This window comes from Colobus angolensis, unplaced genomic scaffold (genome assembly GCF_000951035.1).
Source record: "Colobus angolensis palliatus isolate OR3802 unplaced genomic scaffold, Cang.pa_1.0 Scaffold35, whole genome shotgun sequence".
Classification (NCBI taxonomy): Eukaryota; Metazoa; Chordata; class Mammalia; order Primates; family Cercopithecidae; genus Colobus; species Colobus angolensis.
The window spans coordinates 9846369-9862920 of record NW_012116821.1 but is presented as its reverse complement, the minus strand read 5'-3'; the positions used below and the strand labels follow the sequence as shown (position 1 = coordinate 9862920).

The following is a 16552-nucleotide window of genomic DNA, read 5'->3' as shown; positions in this document are numbered from 1 at the left end:
TTAGCTGGGTGTGGTGGTGGGTGCCTGTAGTCCCAGCTACTTGGGAGGCTGAGACAGGAGAATCGCTTGAACCCAGGAGGTAGAGGTTGCAGTGAGCCGAGATTGTGCTACTGCACTCCAGCTTGGCAACAGAACAAGACTCTGTCTCAAAAACAAAAAGAAGTAAAAACCATTCGTGGCTCAGAGCACGTGCAAAAACAGGCCTTAGATTGAATGTGGCCCACAGGCTGTAGTTTGCCAACCACTTTATCTAAGATATAATGAAAATACCAGGTAACTTAAAATTCAAACTGAAATTGTGCCCAGATAGGATGAATATGGAGTCCTACAGCACGCAATAAGCCTTCGTGACAACAGTCATGTGAAAACAATGCCTAAGACTGGATCTCCAGGAAAAACAGACTGTGAGATCCCCACATACTTAGGAAATTTCAGCTCCTTTTCACTTTTGAGCCTGACAATGGTGAGCACATGAAAGGCAGGAAACCTTAATTCCAAAAACATTTACTGAGTGCTGCACTGGGAGAAAGCAAAGGTAGGGTTGGTGTTCATAAAGAAGGCAGAAGGACGATGCTATTAATGGATGGACAGAATGCTCATTACTGTGGATATTAACTCGGTGGCTTCTGCATTTTTACTGGGGCACGCAGGGCTAATAAGCTGAATTTAGACTCCATCAGTAATACTCATTCATCCAGATTCTTTTTTTTTTTTTTTCCCCTTGAGATGGGATTGCCCTGTGTTGCCCAGGCTGGTCTTAAACTCCTGGGCCCAAGCGATCCTCCCACCTCAAATTTTTAAGTAGCTGGGATCACAGGCATGAGCCACCAAACCCAGCTCAGATATTAAGATAGTTTAAATCACAAGTAACCAGTAACCAGATCTTCTTCACATTCTTAAAAACAAGTCTCTAATGAGGTAAAATGGTTCAGAGGGTAAGATAATGGGTAAGTAAAGAGAGAAGGGGCCTAGAAGGTAGGCCACAGGAGAAATTCCAGACACTAAATATACATACTAGATTTTCAAAAGCTGTGTATTTTAATATCTATCAAAGGCCAAGCGCGGTGGCTCATGTCTGTAATCCCAGCTCTTTGGCAGGCCAAGGCAGGTGGATCATTTGAGGTCAGGAGTTCGTGATCAGTTCGGCCAACACGGTGAAACCCTGTCTCTACCAAAAACACAAAAATCAGTCAGGTGTGGTGGCAGGCACCTGTAATCCCAGATACTCAGGAGGCTGAGGCAGGAGAATTGCTTGTACCCAGGAGGCGGAGGACGCAGTGAGATGAGATCACACCACTGCACTCCGGCCTTGGTGACAGAGCAAGACTCTGTCTCAAAAAAAAAAAAAAAAAAAAACTATCAAAATTATAAATGCATATATCTTTTGACTCAGCAATTCCATTTCCATGAACAGAAATCGTTATATATACAATGAGGTACTAAACATAAATATTGGGTTATCCACTGAAGCAAAAGACTGAAATTCAACAAATTATGGTGTACCCATACAAATACTATGCAGCTGTTAAAAAAAGAATGAGAAAGCTTTTATATCCTGACATTAAACAAAGTTGAAGATGTGCTGTTAAAAAAAAAAAAAAAAGGAGCAGGTTGCAGAACAGTATGTTATTCATTTGTGTTAGGAAAGAAAGAAGAGAAAGAGAGGGAAAAAAATATTTTTCCTGTTTTGATAATCTTTGGAATACCCAAGAAACTAGTAATACTGGCTGCATCTGACAAGCAGAATCTCAGTGACTGAGATATAGCAGTCAAAAGAAGATTTCTTGAAATAACTTTTTCCATTTTTAGGGTTTTTGAACCTTATGAATGTATTTTTTCAAAGTTCAAGTATTTTACAAGAGTTGGCTCTGTTACTTCACAGCTTTTCACCATCAGAAAACAACTGTAGCTCTTCTAACAGTTACCTGCTAATGAGAATCATGAAGGCTCAGCCAAAGCTTGGAAGAATTTAAATGTCCTCCGATTTAACAACTCTCTACTAACCACACAACACGTAAGTAAGATCTGTTGTGTTATTCTTTCCAACTTCCCAGGATAAAAAGGCAATGACCTTTCACATCCACACAGAAGCAGGGACACGACAAGAGAGCTGGCCTCATTGAGGCATCCAGTGCCACATACCAACTTCACAGTCCCAGAACCCCTCATTGACAGAAATGACACCCAAGCCCAAACAGCCCATGTAGGAGAGGAGAATCAAAGCACAAGGCACATTTGCTCACTCAGCCTCCTTGGAGAATACTTCAAGGACATCCTTTTTTGTTGTTGTTTATCATGTCCTATTTTAGCCATTACCAGTTATCTGCCAAATGTAGTAGGTAGATATATACAAGTCACCTCTCATCTCTGTTGGGTAAACAGTAATTTCCAGGCAGAGAGAGAGTCACAATATTTTGAATACAGAAGAGCAGTGGTAAGCATGTGAACAGCCTGGAGCAGATATCAGGACAAACACAAACGTGGACTTCTGGAGGACAAAGACCTCTCTAATAATGGGGTTCCAACCACACGCAGCACTTACTTGATGATAATTCATTCTCTCCTTCCTAGAAATAAAATAAGCATTCTCGTGGGATATGGGAGAACCCTACAAAGAAGGAGCTACACAGTCACAATAACACTGAGCCCCTGCCCCTATCAGAACACACCAAAACTTAGAAGTCCACGAAAAGACACATAAGCCTGGAACCCAAATATCTGGGAAACAGTAACAGGCCATCCTCTTTCTTATATAGTTCCTTGGCTGTGAAAGAAGAAAGACCTCAAATACAGAAAAAGCAGCCATTAGTTCCCAAAAACATTCCTTTCCAAAATCGAAACGGAAAGATGAAATATGCCAGCAAGGGCCAAGGGCCAGAAGAAGAAAGCCCACCTCCAGGGGCTCTGTCCAAATGTCTCAGAGTGGTTCACACAATGCTAATGCTAGCCTGCTCTAACTCCATTCCCTGCTCACTGCAAAGTGACAAAGATAAGACAATGTATGCTGAAGTCCCAAATCAGCTTCAAGTACTAAGAACACAGCAGAAAGGTGGAGAGGGAAAAGCACAAGAGTGCTGGTTCCATTTCTGCACGTTTGAGCATGCCCCTGTTTCTTGGTGAGTCAGCTTTCTCACCTGTAAAATGAGAATCAGCCTATCTATGATCTCACACAACCCTCTGGAAGTTCTCCATCCTATAATTCCATACAATCTCTCAATAACATAAAAAATATCAGCACCAGAATACCACCTTCTCAGTTATTCCTCTAGAGATGGGAATGTCAGGGTGGTTTAGACCACGTAAAAACCCAAATAAGCAGGTGGCAGCTGAGGAGGCTTTCAATCCCCAGAATCCCTGAAAGACCTTTTGACATCCAAAACAGGATGACCAGATGATAAGCAACAGTCGCTTTCCCACAGAGTCCACAGCAGGACAGACACTAGTAGGCAGAGTACACCAGCCAGTTGTCTTCACCCAAATCCCCATCAATCCTCACCCACCCTCACCCTGGCCACTGACTGTCTCAGATAGACTATTTATTTGCCCTCAATTTTATTATACCCACCTAGAAATCAGGAGACCTGGGGACCTGATGAAATATTAGCAGCCCAATGTAGATCACAGCTGTGCTCTGATCTAACCAAGTGTCTTTGGGGGAATCCTATAACCTCCCTGGGCCTGCCTCTTCATCTACTAAACCAAAGGGGTTTGACTAGATGAGAGAAGCTCTTGTACAGATGGAGCAGTCTGCGTCTACGCCTCCCATGGAGACAGAACCAAAGACACAGCATGTAAACTTGGCCATGTAAGGCAGCACAAAGTCAGGTGAGCAGGCTAGCTCTGTAGAGTCCCCACTGACGAAGCTCAGTGGGCAGGTCTACAGGAGGTGCTCTAGAAATACAAAGGCTTCCAATCCAGGTTTCCAGGTGCACTTACCTTTCCCGCATCCACCAGTTCTGCAATGTCATCTAAATATGGACCACTGGCCATGAAAAATGCCCAGCGATAATGGACTCCTTTCCAGAAATGCTAAAAAGAAGAAACAAAACATGTCAAATACAGAAAAACATAAAATCTGACTAAAAGCCGATTTAGGGAAAAGCATTTTCTGGATGACTACAACAAACTGACTTCTCATTCCATGCTGACAAAATGTGTGCACAGCCCCTTGGCACAATGACTGACAGAGAATGGATGCTCCATAAATGTTTAATAAGTAACTGAACAAAGACATATCCACGTCACTTAGGCTCCTTCTCTAAACTGTGACTGAAGAACAAGTAAGCACAAGAAAGCTTTCCTTAAAATGACCGTCTACATGGTTTTCCACAGTGGGTTTCCTCCCCGGGAGGAATCAGGGGCTGAGACCTCTAGGCTTTCCCTACTAAGGTTTGAATAAAGCCCAGAGGCACCAGAAAAGAAGTTTTCACCAAATTCAAAAATGTTTTGGGGACAATAAGTCACCAAAATATGATCTTAGACAAGAAGCCCAATCACAATTTTTTTTTTCTGGTTCTGACAGGAATAAAGTGGCTTTAAAGGCAAAACAAGTGCAAAGCTCCTTATACATCATGGCTGAATCTTCCCTACGGTTATGGCAAATACAAAGCCATCTAATCTATTATGGGGCAATACCTCTCCAACTGAAGATGCGTAAAAATCTTACACCAAGAGGGCTCATGACCAGTCTATGGCCACTTATAATTGTTATTCTTTGTTTCTTTAATTGAGAGAGGGTCTTGTTATGTTGCCCAGGCTGGTTTTGAACTCCTGCTCTCAAGAATCCTCTCACCTCGGCCTCCCAAAGTGCTAGGATTACAGGCATGAGCCACTGTGCCTGGCTGTAACTGTTATTCTTTATGTCGAAGGTAGGGTGGGCCATTATGGAAACAGCAAATGAGCTGAGGTTCTCCATGATACATCAATGACCTGCCCAACCAAACTTTCATCAGATGGCAGCAATCTGAGGTAGCAGAGGGTCAGCCAGTACCACAGTGCTGCCCTCTCCACAACTACCCACAACTGTGAGGTGAGCTCAGACTTCTTTGCCATTGAGCTTACACTCAGTATGATATAAGCTACTACCCTGGCGTGAGGCTGGAAAATTCAGTGGAAACCCCATACCCCAGCACTTACTAGTTGCATTATTTTTGTTTTGTTTTAGTTATGTTATTTTTATCAGGCTACCTATTTCAGCCCATTTCCTGGCCTGTAGAATGTTGGTAGCACCACCTAGCTTGCAGGATTGTTGGAAGGATGAAATGAGAATGTCTACAAAATGCCTCACACATAGAAAGTATTCTATCAATACTTGTCCAGTGCTAAAAGTGAAGCTTACTGAGGAAAGACTGAGACAACACCAATTCAGTTTAAGAATGTAGAAAGAAAGAAAAGTGGTTGCCTAGGCAAAGCTTTCCACTGGGTGTGCCAGGATGGCTTACTGGGTGAGTGTTCCTATAGATTATCGTCCAACCCAGAAAACCTGTGAGAGTTAAAGGATTCATCATTAATAATTACCCTAGGACAACAGATGTAAAGAGAGTCAGGCATACTCTAGAATTGGTGTGATGAGATATTGACTCCCCTTAGCCCTCACGATAGCCAGGCAGAGCCAGGGCTGGTAGAAGTCTCCGGATAGGCTGGTCTTGGAGGAGCAGGGCTTGGTTTGTTCATCTCTATTACCCAAGGCAGCCTCAATGTGCTGTTCAAATACTATCATTTTCTATGTCTGTCATGGCATGAAAGATGTTGAGATGCACTGGTTTATGCAACTAACCTAAAAAGAAGAGGCCAGGCACAATGGCTCACACCTATAATCCCAACAGTTTGGGAGACCGAGGTGGGAGGATTGCTTGAGGCCAGGAGTTCAAGAGTAGCCTAGGCAACATAGCAAGACTCTGTCTCTACAAAACAAGAAAAACAAAAAAGCTGTTTGAAGGATTATGTGGCTAAATGCCAGAAGCACTAAGAATGTCCCAAGCTTACTGTGGATCCAGTTAATGACAATCACAGAAGATCTGTTCAAATACTTTTCCCTAAGGTCTGGCTTCACAGACTACAATTAAAACATTCTGGTAATTGTTTAGGGTATTAAAGAAGGCACAAAAATGGTCACAACTGCCACCTCTATAACTCTTCACAGCATATGGCTCTGTAAAGTGAAACTTTTGGTCTGTAACAGCAGAATTTTTATATTCTGCTACAAGAGGTCTGTGTTCCCCTCCGCCGCCCACCCAGGCCACTATAGGAGAGAAAGTAAATCAGAGCAGGCAGGAGAGTCAGAAGCATGACAATGAGGCTTTAACTGTGTGCACAATCAGAAAGACATTGAAAACTACTTAAAAGGTTTTCACATGAGATTACCACTATCATCTTTCAAGTAGGAGGAAAAGAGAATGAAGATAGCTATGCCTGTTTTACTCTCCGAGGACAACTCTGAAGGTTAACTTGTAAGAGGTCTCACTGGAGTACAAACTGAAATCTTACAGAAAACTTAAACTTACATTTTAAAGCACTGGAAAATCTGGGTTTTGTGAAAGAGAAAGAAGAGAGAAAGGACAGCTAAGAGCCCTTTCTCTACCACAAAGTACCCTGTGGACACTGTTTCAGGCTACTGTCTGAATCAAATGAAAATAAAGGGGCCGGGCGCGGTGGCTCAAGCCTGTAATCCCAACACTTTGGGAGGCCGAGACGGGTGGATCACGAGGTCAGGAGATCGAGACCATCCTGGCTAACATGGTGAAACCCCGTCTCTACTAAAAATACAAAAAACTAGCCGGACGACGTGGCAGGCGCCTGTAGTCCCAGCTACTTGGGAGGCTGAGGCAGGAGAATGGCGTGAACCCAGGAGGCGGAGCTTGCAGTGAGCTGAGATCCAGCCACTGCACTCCAGCCTGGGCGGCAGAGCGAGACTCTGTCTCAAAAAAAAAAAAAAAAAAAAAAAAAAAAAAAAGAAAATAAAGGACACCACAGTGCAGGGCCTGCAGGGCCTGGTTTGTTCATTTCTATTACCAATAATATTTCATAAGAATTGAGTCGTGGTCTCCTCCATCACAGCTCTTTGTTACGACCTCTAAGTATTTAGTTAGTACACAGAATTCAAGAGACCAAAGTCCTAAGTTTCATCCCCATAAAAGGTCCCAAATTAATATCTGGAATAAATAAAATGCTAAAGATAATTATCAAGCCAGTCATCTCACAAACATGAGTCAGCGTTGGTCAGACTGACACAGCTATTCACAGCCTTTTTACCACCAAGGAACTTTCTACTGCCTTGTTCCAGAGTCTCAAGTATTTTGTCTAATTTAAAAAAATAGAATCTTTTTTTTTTTTTTTTTTTGAGACAAGGTTTTCCTCTGTTGCCCAGGCTGGAGTACAATGACACGATCACGGCTCACACCCTCTGTCTCCCAGACTCAAACCATCCTCTGGCCTCAGCCTCCTGAGCAGCTGGAACTACAGGTATGCACCAACAGACCTGGCTAATTTTCTTATTGTTTTGTAGAGATAAACTCTCACCATGTTGCCCAGGCTGGTTTCAGACTCCTCAGGCTTAAGCAATCCTCCCATCCCCACCTCCCAAAATGATGGGATTACAGGCATAAAAGCCACCGTGCCCAGACTATCTTTATTTTTCTATCATATATTCCCTTTTAACATCAATTCATATTTTAAACCAATGATCTATAATTACCACCAGTTTATCCCATGAAATTATAAAAGCCTCTGTCCCCACTGTGATGACAACAGGCTATGAGGTAAAGTGGAGAGCAGATGCTCAAGCTCCATTAGTCTTGTGACTGAGGCTCATCTGCCCTAGTCTTCAATGCCCACCACTCACCGAAGTGTGCAATTTGGGTGAGACGTATTCAGTTTTGAGCTTCATACAGCCCTCGTAAAAGTGGCCCTGTTTCAGAGTCAGGCTGACTAACCAAGTCCCAGAAACTCCCATCATGTCATTAATAGCTGGAGTTTCAAATTTACACGGAATATGCAGTGTTAGAACAAGTTGATACAATCCCAGCAAAGGCAAGAGTGGAGGCTTACTGAAGTAAAAGTACAACTTCTTTTACTCATAGACTTCTAAATGTCTGAAAGCCCCAGTCTGGGAATCACTGGTCTATCCCAATACAATGAAAACAGCAACTGTAAGTTTTCATCTTTATATACAAGAGACTGTAAGTGTTAAGACATGAAACAGAGAGAGGGTCATCAGGCAGAGGCAAGAAGGAAGCACAGACAGTACATCAGATGTAATCAAGAGAGGCAGTAAGTAATAATAAAGGCTAACATTTAATAAGGGCACTGTGCCATGTCTCCATATGGACTACTTCATTTGATCCTTACAACCATGTGGTAAGGTAGATCTATTATCAGCCTCATTTTACAGGGGAAGACATTGGGGCTTAGAGACCTTCAGTAACTTGCACAGGGTTACACAGCTACTAAGTAGAGGTCAGATTTTGAAGCCAGTCAGTGTGACTCCAGAGTCCATGCTTGCAGCCACTGTGCTATGCGGCCTCCAAGAGAAGAGAAACTGGCTAGGTGGCAAACCAATTTCTAGCAGCAGGAGGCTGCTTGCAGTCACCAACCAAGACCCTTCTTCCTACCTTTAATGCCTTCGAACCTACAGTGAATCCTGACTGCAACATGCCATCTGCTATGCCCAGTCGGTCCATGTTCAGGAGGAAAGGAGTCACCAAAGTCACATAGGTGGCTCCTGACCATTGCTTGAGAAAATCTGGAGCCCATGTTTCAGTGGATCCACCAACATTATCAAGGATAAAATCAAACCTGGAGAGGAAGAACCAAATCAAAACATTGTTGTCAGGCTTTACACTGGACTCTGAGCCCCCTTCTCTTCCAGCACCAGTTGGCTTGGGTTTATTTCAGTGGCGAATCTTGCACTGTGCTGCACCTCTCGCCATCCTGCAGAGGGGTGGCTGCTTTGATGGAGACGGAAGGACATACCCACTCGCTGGATCTATGACTTTTCTGCAAGATAAGTTGAATGTGACTAATTTTTGTCATAAAATCATTTCATTTTCTAGTACTTTAGAATGGCTTCAGCAAGTAGTTCTGAACAGAGAGTGATTCTGGTTCACTACAATGCACAGAAGAGCCCCTCACAGCTAAAAAATTTTCCAGCCCAAAATGTCAATCCTTGAGAAACGAAGGTTGCCAAGGTTGACAAAGTCTGACTTAATTAAACTTTGTAAAAAACTGCCAAGTTTTCCATTCGCTATGTTCTTTAGTGCACATGGATACTTGAAAGTAAAGTATGAGATTTTCACCTATAAGACTGATTTGCTTTTATTCTCTCTACAGTCAGAAATGCTCATGGAAGCATCCTCTTCACCTTCTGGAATTTTCTATCATTTGGCTTCAGGTACAGCATCAGGACAATGCAAAAGGAGAAATGAACAGCCTGTTCTAACATGCCAAAAAAATTCAGTGATAATGGAATCCATAGGAACTAACAGATATATTCAACTTCTTACATCTAACCTAAAACTTCTGTAATCACTATATTCTACTGAAAGGGGGTAAAAACTTAATAAGCTTTTAAATACTTTTGAAAACAAAGATCTATATAGAGAATACATGCATATAAATTGAGCACATCAGTTGATGAATTCCTCTTTGGTAAATCTTTTCTCCCTTCCAAATTCATCTGGATGATGTCAAACATTAAAGTTCCTGAAACCAGCTTTGGCCAACTTTGTGGATCTTGAGTATTTTATAGAACCAAACTAAAGAAGGGCAAGGCCGGGTGCAGTGGCTCAGGCCTGTAATCTCAGGACTTTGGGAGGCCGAGGCGGGTGGATCACCTGAGGTCGGGAGTTTGAGACCAGCCTGACCAACATGGAAAAACCCTGTCTCTACTAAAACTACAAAATTAGCCAGGCGTAGGATTACATGCCTGTAATCCTAACTACTCGGGAGGCCAAGGCAGGAGAATCGCTTGAACCCGGGAGGCAGAGGTTGTGGTGAGCCGAGGTCATGCCATTGCACTCCAGCCTAGGCAACAAGAGTGAAATTCTGTCTCAAAAGAAGAAGGAGGAAAAAAAAAATGGCAAATATAATCTAAGGATATGAAATGTGAAATGCAGGAGCATGATGACCTTAATAGATGACCATTCTTTTCACTAAAAAAGTGTCTACTTCATTTCCAAGTTTTGAATGAACAAATCTGAGGATACTTAAAGAAAACTTAAGGGCAGCCTGGTATTACAGAACAGGCATTGTCTGAGAAAGAAATCTGGAGACCAGGTTGTGAATCCAGCTCTCCCAACAAATCACTGGTGGCATGACCTCGAGTATGCAAAAACTCGTAACTCCTCTGCCCTTCACTTTCTCAACTACAGCATCATAGGGTTGGACTGAAGGATTTCAAAGCCCCTTCTTGCTATAAAACTCTAAGATTCAAATACCTAAAAAGCTGCTATTTGGAAGGAGGAACATATTTATCCTAGGTAGACTGAGAGGTCAAACTCCAGGCAGAAATTACAAAGATCAATTTCAACTAAAGCTATCAAAGAAAAGAAGTAGTAATGGCTTGCATTTATAAGCCAGGAAGGTCCCCCTACTAGAAAAGTACAAGTGAAAGGAGCAAGACCACTTGCCAGGAAAACATGTCAAGCAGGGAAGCGTAGCACCAGTTTGGGAGCCTAGACTGAATGTCCTCTAGCCTTCCGTCTCTCAAGTTCTCCTGTTCTCTGGTGACAAATTCCAGACATGTATAAAACTTAAGGTAGGCCAGGTGCGGTGGCTCATGCCTGTAATCCCAGCACTTTGGGAGACCAAGGTAGGCAGATCACTTGAGGCCAGGAGTACAAGACCAGGCTGGCCAACATGGTGAAACTCCATCTCCACAAAAAAAAAAAAAAAGAAAGAAAAATTAGGCGGGTATGGTGGTGAGTGCCTGTAATCCCAGCTACTCAGGAGGCTGAAGCACAAGAATCACTTGAACCCAGGAGGCGGAGGTTGCAGTGAACCAAGATAGCGCCATTGCACTCCAGCCTGGGCAATGGAGTGAGACTTCATCTCAAAAACAAAAACAAAAACGAGAAAACAAACAAAACAAAACCCCTTAAGGTAGACAGAGGGGAATGGGTAGGACTTGGCCCCAGTATCATGTTGCTACTCCTAGAAGCATCAGAAGATACAAGATCGGGCCGGGTGCGGTGGCTCACGCTTGTAATCCTAGCACTTTGGGAGGCCGAGACGGGTGGATCACGGGGTCAGGAGTTTGAGACCAGCCTGGCCAACATGGTGAAATCCTGTCTCTACTAAAATTAGCCGGGCATAGTGGTGCGCGCCTGTAATCTCAGCTACTCAGGAGGCTGAAGCAGGAGAATCGCTTGAAACCGGAAGGCAGAGGTTGCAGTGAGCCGAGATCGTGCCACTGCACTCCAGCCTGGGCGACAGAGTGCGTGCCCAAAGAGGCTCAGGCCCTAACACACAGAGGAGAAGGTAGCTGACAAAATCTCTGAAAGGGACAATGTTAGTCCTTAAACATGCCAGGCATGTTCCTGACATGGGAGCTTTGTGTTTGCTGTTCTTCCCAGCTGGAACAATTGTTCTTCTAGATTCCCTCGATAATTAAATATTATTGAGCACCCACTACATGCTACTACACTCTTCCAGATGGAGGGATACAGCAGGGAACAACATCAAACACACACAAATCCCATTCATTTGGCTTGCTCACTAAAGCCTCCACTCCAATGTTGCTTCCTCAATGAGGCATTCTTTAACCTCCCTACCTATAACAGCCTCCTCCCTAGTCTATTCCCTTTCATTTTTTTTTTTCAGAGCACCTAGCACTAAAACCGCCCAAACAAGAATGTAAGCTCCATGAAAGTGGGCATTTGTCTGGTTCACCACTGTAGCAGGTATTTGGAACCCTGCCTGGCAACAGTAGAAGCTCCCTTAACAGCTGAAGGAATGATGAGTTGGCTGGCTGCTGCCGGGTGCACCGCCAAACTACTGTTGGAAGTTGGTGGCACTGGCTGAGAAAGGCTGGGCGGCATCAGATGAGGACTCCCTTTTTTTCTTTTTTCTTTCTATTTAAAAATATACTTCTACTTAATGTGGGCAAGAGTAGTTGACTTCTGAAAATTAATCAAAAAAGGGAAAACCTTTTAAACAGAAGCAGTAAAATAGCTTTCCAAACACTCCTCATTTGTGCTGTCAGCTTCAGCGTGGTCTTGGCTGGATAAAGGTCAGATGAATAAGCTGGAGTCACAGTCAGAATCAACACCACCCAAGAGAATTCCTGAATGCATTCCTGTTTGGTACCTCCGGCCAAACCACAGCCTGGCATTCAGACACACTGGGAACATCCACAGTGCTCCCATTACCAAAATTTAGGCTTACACTGTTTCTCTTAAGCCTTTGTTAAGCCAAAACACGGAAAGTATGTTTTGGCTAATCATGTACTTCATGAACTACTCTATATTCTTCCTGTGGTGACAGATGCCACAAAAGGAACACATTTCCAATTTTTGTCTTCAGGCCTCTTACAAACCAGCATGTTAACTTCAAAATTAGCTAAGACTATGTAGGCAAAATAACTTCCTCAGTACCTATGCACATGCTGTTACCGTGTTGTATTAACATCTGGAATTAAAACAGAAGCCAACCTAAGTAACTTCTAACGACATGGAATGCTTTCATAGATCCTTCTGTAAGATTCCAATGTGATTGTAAAGCCACCAAACCATCTCAGACCTGGATAATCAACTGTCCTTGTTCCCATTCCCAGTGTGAACATTGTTCTAATACATACGGTTTTAAGGATTTCAACTGCTCTTCCACACTTCCAGATTTGTAATCAATTACATCATCTGCCCCAAGCTTCCTTACAAGTCCACTGGCATCTTGAGAGCAAACTGCTGTCACATGAGCATCCCATGCTTTCATTACCTGCCCCCACAAAAAAGAACAGAATAAAAAAGGGAGAGATTAGAAAAACCGACTGCATTGAAAAAAAACAAATCACTGGCACCACGTATACATATATCGGACTAATCTCCAGAGAACTTTAAGTACGTCATCTTAACCAGAACTATAGGAAGCCATCTGTCAGAGACTAGTAAAAATGATTAAACTTTTGTTCAGTAAAAAAATCCCAAGAAAGAGATATCATTTTCCCTACATGAGACAGCCAGCCACCTTATTGTCATGAAGTTATAACTAATCCACTTAGAGAGGGACTCAGTGCCTCACCAGTAACAGAAAAGACAGGAGTTGAAAGCCTCAAATTTGCCAGGCATGGTGGCTCATGCCTGTAATCCCAGCACTTTGGAAGGCCGAGGCAGGTGGATCACCTGAGGTCAGGAGTTCCAGACTAGCCTGGCCAACATGGTGAAACTACGTCTCTACTAAAAAATACAAAAAACTAGCTGGATATGGTAGCGGTCAGGCGCCTGTAATCCCAGCTGCTTAGGAGGCTGAGGCAGCAAAATCACTTGAACCCCAGAAGCGGAGGTTGCAGTGAGCTGAGATAGCGCTATCGCACTCCAGCCTGGGGGATAAGAGCAAGACTTCGTCTCAGTGAAAAATGACTATTTAAAATGTATCCAGAACATTAAAATGCCACATATCTTCATTTGCATCTCTAATAAGTGTTAACACAATATTGAATCAGAAAGTGTGTCAAAGTAACGAGCTATTAAGTAATAGGTAATATATGAAAAGGTTCTCTTAAAAAGAAGGGGAAGAAACTATAATCATTTTTTCTTAAAAACTTGGATCAGGTCCTCTCCCTTGGAGTAAGAAAACCTAAATAAATGTTACCCAGGTTTTAAAATGCAGATGCCTTATATTTTAAAATAATAAAGAATAACTAGATTTAAATTAAAAGGAGAGCTAAATTCTAATGTTGTTCAGAATTAAGTATCCAGAAAGCATCCTGCTCCAAAATTGCTAAAATTCTTTTCTATAATGTTAATTTCATAGACTTAAAAGGGGGCTATTTTCAGCTAATTTGAGAATAGCCACTCGAAGTTTACGAAGAAACATTTGTGCAGATAATTATAGATCATAAGAGATCGCTTGTTTTCTCAATCCTGTCCTAAGTATCAATTTCCTGAGCTTCCTTAATATAAGACGCAAAGGCTCACTAGAATACAAGGGATCTGTGTTTGTCTCATTCACTATTGAATCCTCACATCGTGGCACACAAAGGTGCTCAGTAAATTTCTGTTAAATACAAAATATAAATAAAGAGTTTTTAACTTATTCATAATCTTACCCAATTTCTCACTTTTAAAAAGCAACATTGACCAAAGACTTATATATCCTGAAAAACTGTGGGGAATTGAAATATTTAGGAGTGATATGATATACAATGTATTGTTCATGGGCTGCAAACAGAGACACTTGAGTGTAATGATACGTTGCTTTTCACAGCAAGTCCCAAATCAAATTCAAAGATGTGAAGAATATAACCCAAGATGAATAGCTCATTCATTGTGACCATCCTTTCTCTAATAACTATATTAAAAAAGAAACTATTGAGGAAAAAGAAAAGTATGTTCTAAGCACCTACATTTAATACATGTTTTTCTTTAAACAGTATTAAATCCTCAGGAAGAATTTGTCATATGTTGAAACAGGTTTTTTACCTCAAATTTCTAGTTTTTCCCCTCAAATTTTTAGTTTTTCCTTTCCCATTTAGAGCCATTTATTATCTTTGAACATTATGAAAATGTTTTAAAAATAGTTTTACTTAATAAAAATTTTTTATGTAATATAAAACACAACTATAGAAAACACCAGAGGTGTGGCCAGGTGTGGTGGCTCATGCCTGTAATCGCAGCACTTTGGGAGGCTGAGGTGGGTGGATCACTTGAGCTCAGGAGTCTGAGACCCACCTAGGCAACATAGTGAGACCCCATCTCTGCTAAAAATACAAAAAAATTAGCTGGGCCTGGTGGCACATGCCTGTGGTCCCAGCTACTCAGGAGGCTGAAGTGGGAGGATCACTTGAGCTGGCGGGGGAGGAGGTTGCAGTAAGCCAAGATCGTACCACTGTACTCCAGCCTGGGTGACACAGTGAGATTCTGTCTCAAAAAAAAAAGAAAGAAAGAAAGAAAGAAAACAGCTATAGGGTGAACACCACTCAGATAAAGCAGCAGCACACCGGAAGCCATTCCAAAAATTATCCTATGTGCCCCAAACCACAGAAGCCCCTCCTACCCTTTCCCAAAATCATTATCTTGATTTTTATAGTAATCACCTCTTTGCATTTCAAAAAGTTTTATCACCCAACAATGCATTCTCTAGACACTATAGTCTTGTACATTCTTCAAATGTGGTATCTTTTAAATCTCTTTTTTTATTATTTATTTTTGGGTTTTTGTGGTTTTTTATTTGAGACATAGTCTCATTCCGTTGCCCAGGCTGGAGTGCAGTGGCGTGATCTCAGCTCACTGCAACCTCCACCTCCCAAGTTCAAGCGATTCTCCTGCCCTCAGCCTCCTGAGTAGCTGGCACTACAGGCATGTCACACCACACCTGGCTAATTTTTGTATTTTTAGTAGAGATGGGATTTCACCAGGTTGGTCAGGCTGGTCTTGAACTCCTGACCTCACGTGATCCACCTGCCTTGGCCTCCCAAAGTGCTGGGATTACAGGTGTAAGCCACTGTGCCCAGCCTTAAGTCTCTTTTAAATCATAAGCTCCTGTTCTATCCCTTTGCTTTCTTATAATTTATCTGTGGAAGAATCTAGGCCATTGAGCTGTAGAGTTTCCCACAGTCTGGAATTTCTGACTGCACACCCACGGGACAGTTCCACACGTTGCTTTGTCCTCTGTATTTTCTGCAACTTGGCAGATGGATCTGGAGACTAGATCTGATTCCATTTCAATCCCTTTAGCAAAACTATGGACAGTGTCTGGCAAAACTAGAGGCACATCATGTCTGCTTGAGGCTCTCTTTATTATCTTAGCAACTGTCAATGCTTAATACCTATATCTGCTTATTGGTGGTTGCGAAATAGTAATCTTCTAGTTCTAATTCTTTTTATTTAAGTAGTTGGAATATTTTCCTTCTTTTTTTTTTTGGTGGGGGGAATGGAGTCTTGCTCTGTCCCAGGCTAGAGTGCAGTGGTGTGATCTCTGCTCACTGCAATCTCTGCCTTCCAGGTTCAAGCAATTCTCCTGTCTCAGCCTCCCAAGTAGCTGAGATTACAGGTGCCCACCACCATGCCCGGCTAATTCTTGTGTAGAGACAGGGTTTCGCCATGTGGGCCAGGCTGGTCTCGAACTCTTGACCTCAGGTGATCTGCCCACCTCGGCATCCCAAAGTGCTGAGATTACAGGCATGAGCCACTGCGTCCAGCCTGAATACTTTCACAAAATAACACTCCCCCTCATATCACTGCCCCTCACATGTTATTTGGCCTGCTCAATTATACAGTTCATGTAGGAAAGACAAGACAAATGCTTAACTGTTTTTATCAGTTTATAAGATAAATTGGTTCCCTATCAAATTCCAAGTGAACTCTTTTGAAAAAAGTATCATGAACTCATGGACTTAAAT

General features: G+C 42.4%; 1 protein-coding gene across 2 annotated transcripts in view; it reads right to left on the bottom strand.

The window, feature by feature from the left end:
- RTN4IP1 (reticulon 4 interacting protein 1) overlaps window positions 1-16552 on the bottom strand; it is a 56915-nt gene that overhangs the window by 7442 nt on the left and 32921 nt on the right. For both annotated transcript variants that reach the window (XM_011952855.1, XM_011952854.1), the window contains exons 6-8: window positions 12794-12930; window positions 8610-8793; window positions 3937-4029 (exon numbers count right to left, since the gene is read on the bottom strand). In XM_011952855.1, coding sequence (XP_011808245.1) covers window positions 3937-4029; window positions 8610-8793; window positions 12794-12930 — 414 coding nt within the window. The remainder of the gene's footprint in view (window positions 1-3936; window positions 4030-8609; window positions 8794-12793; window positions 12931-16552) is intronic.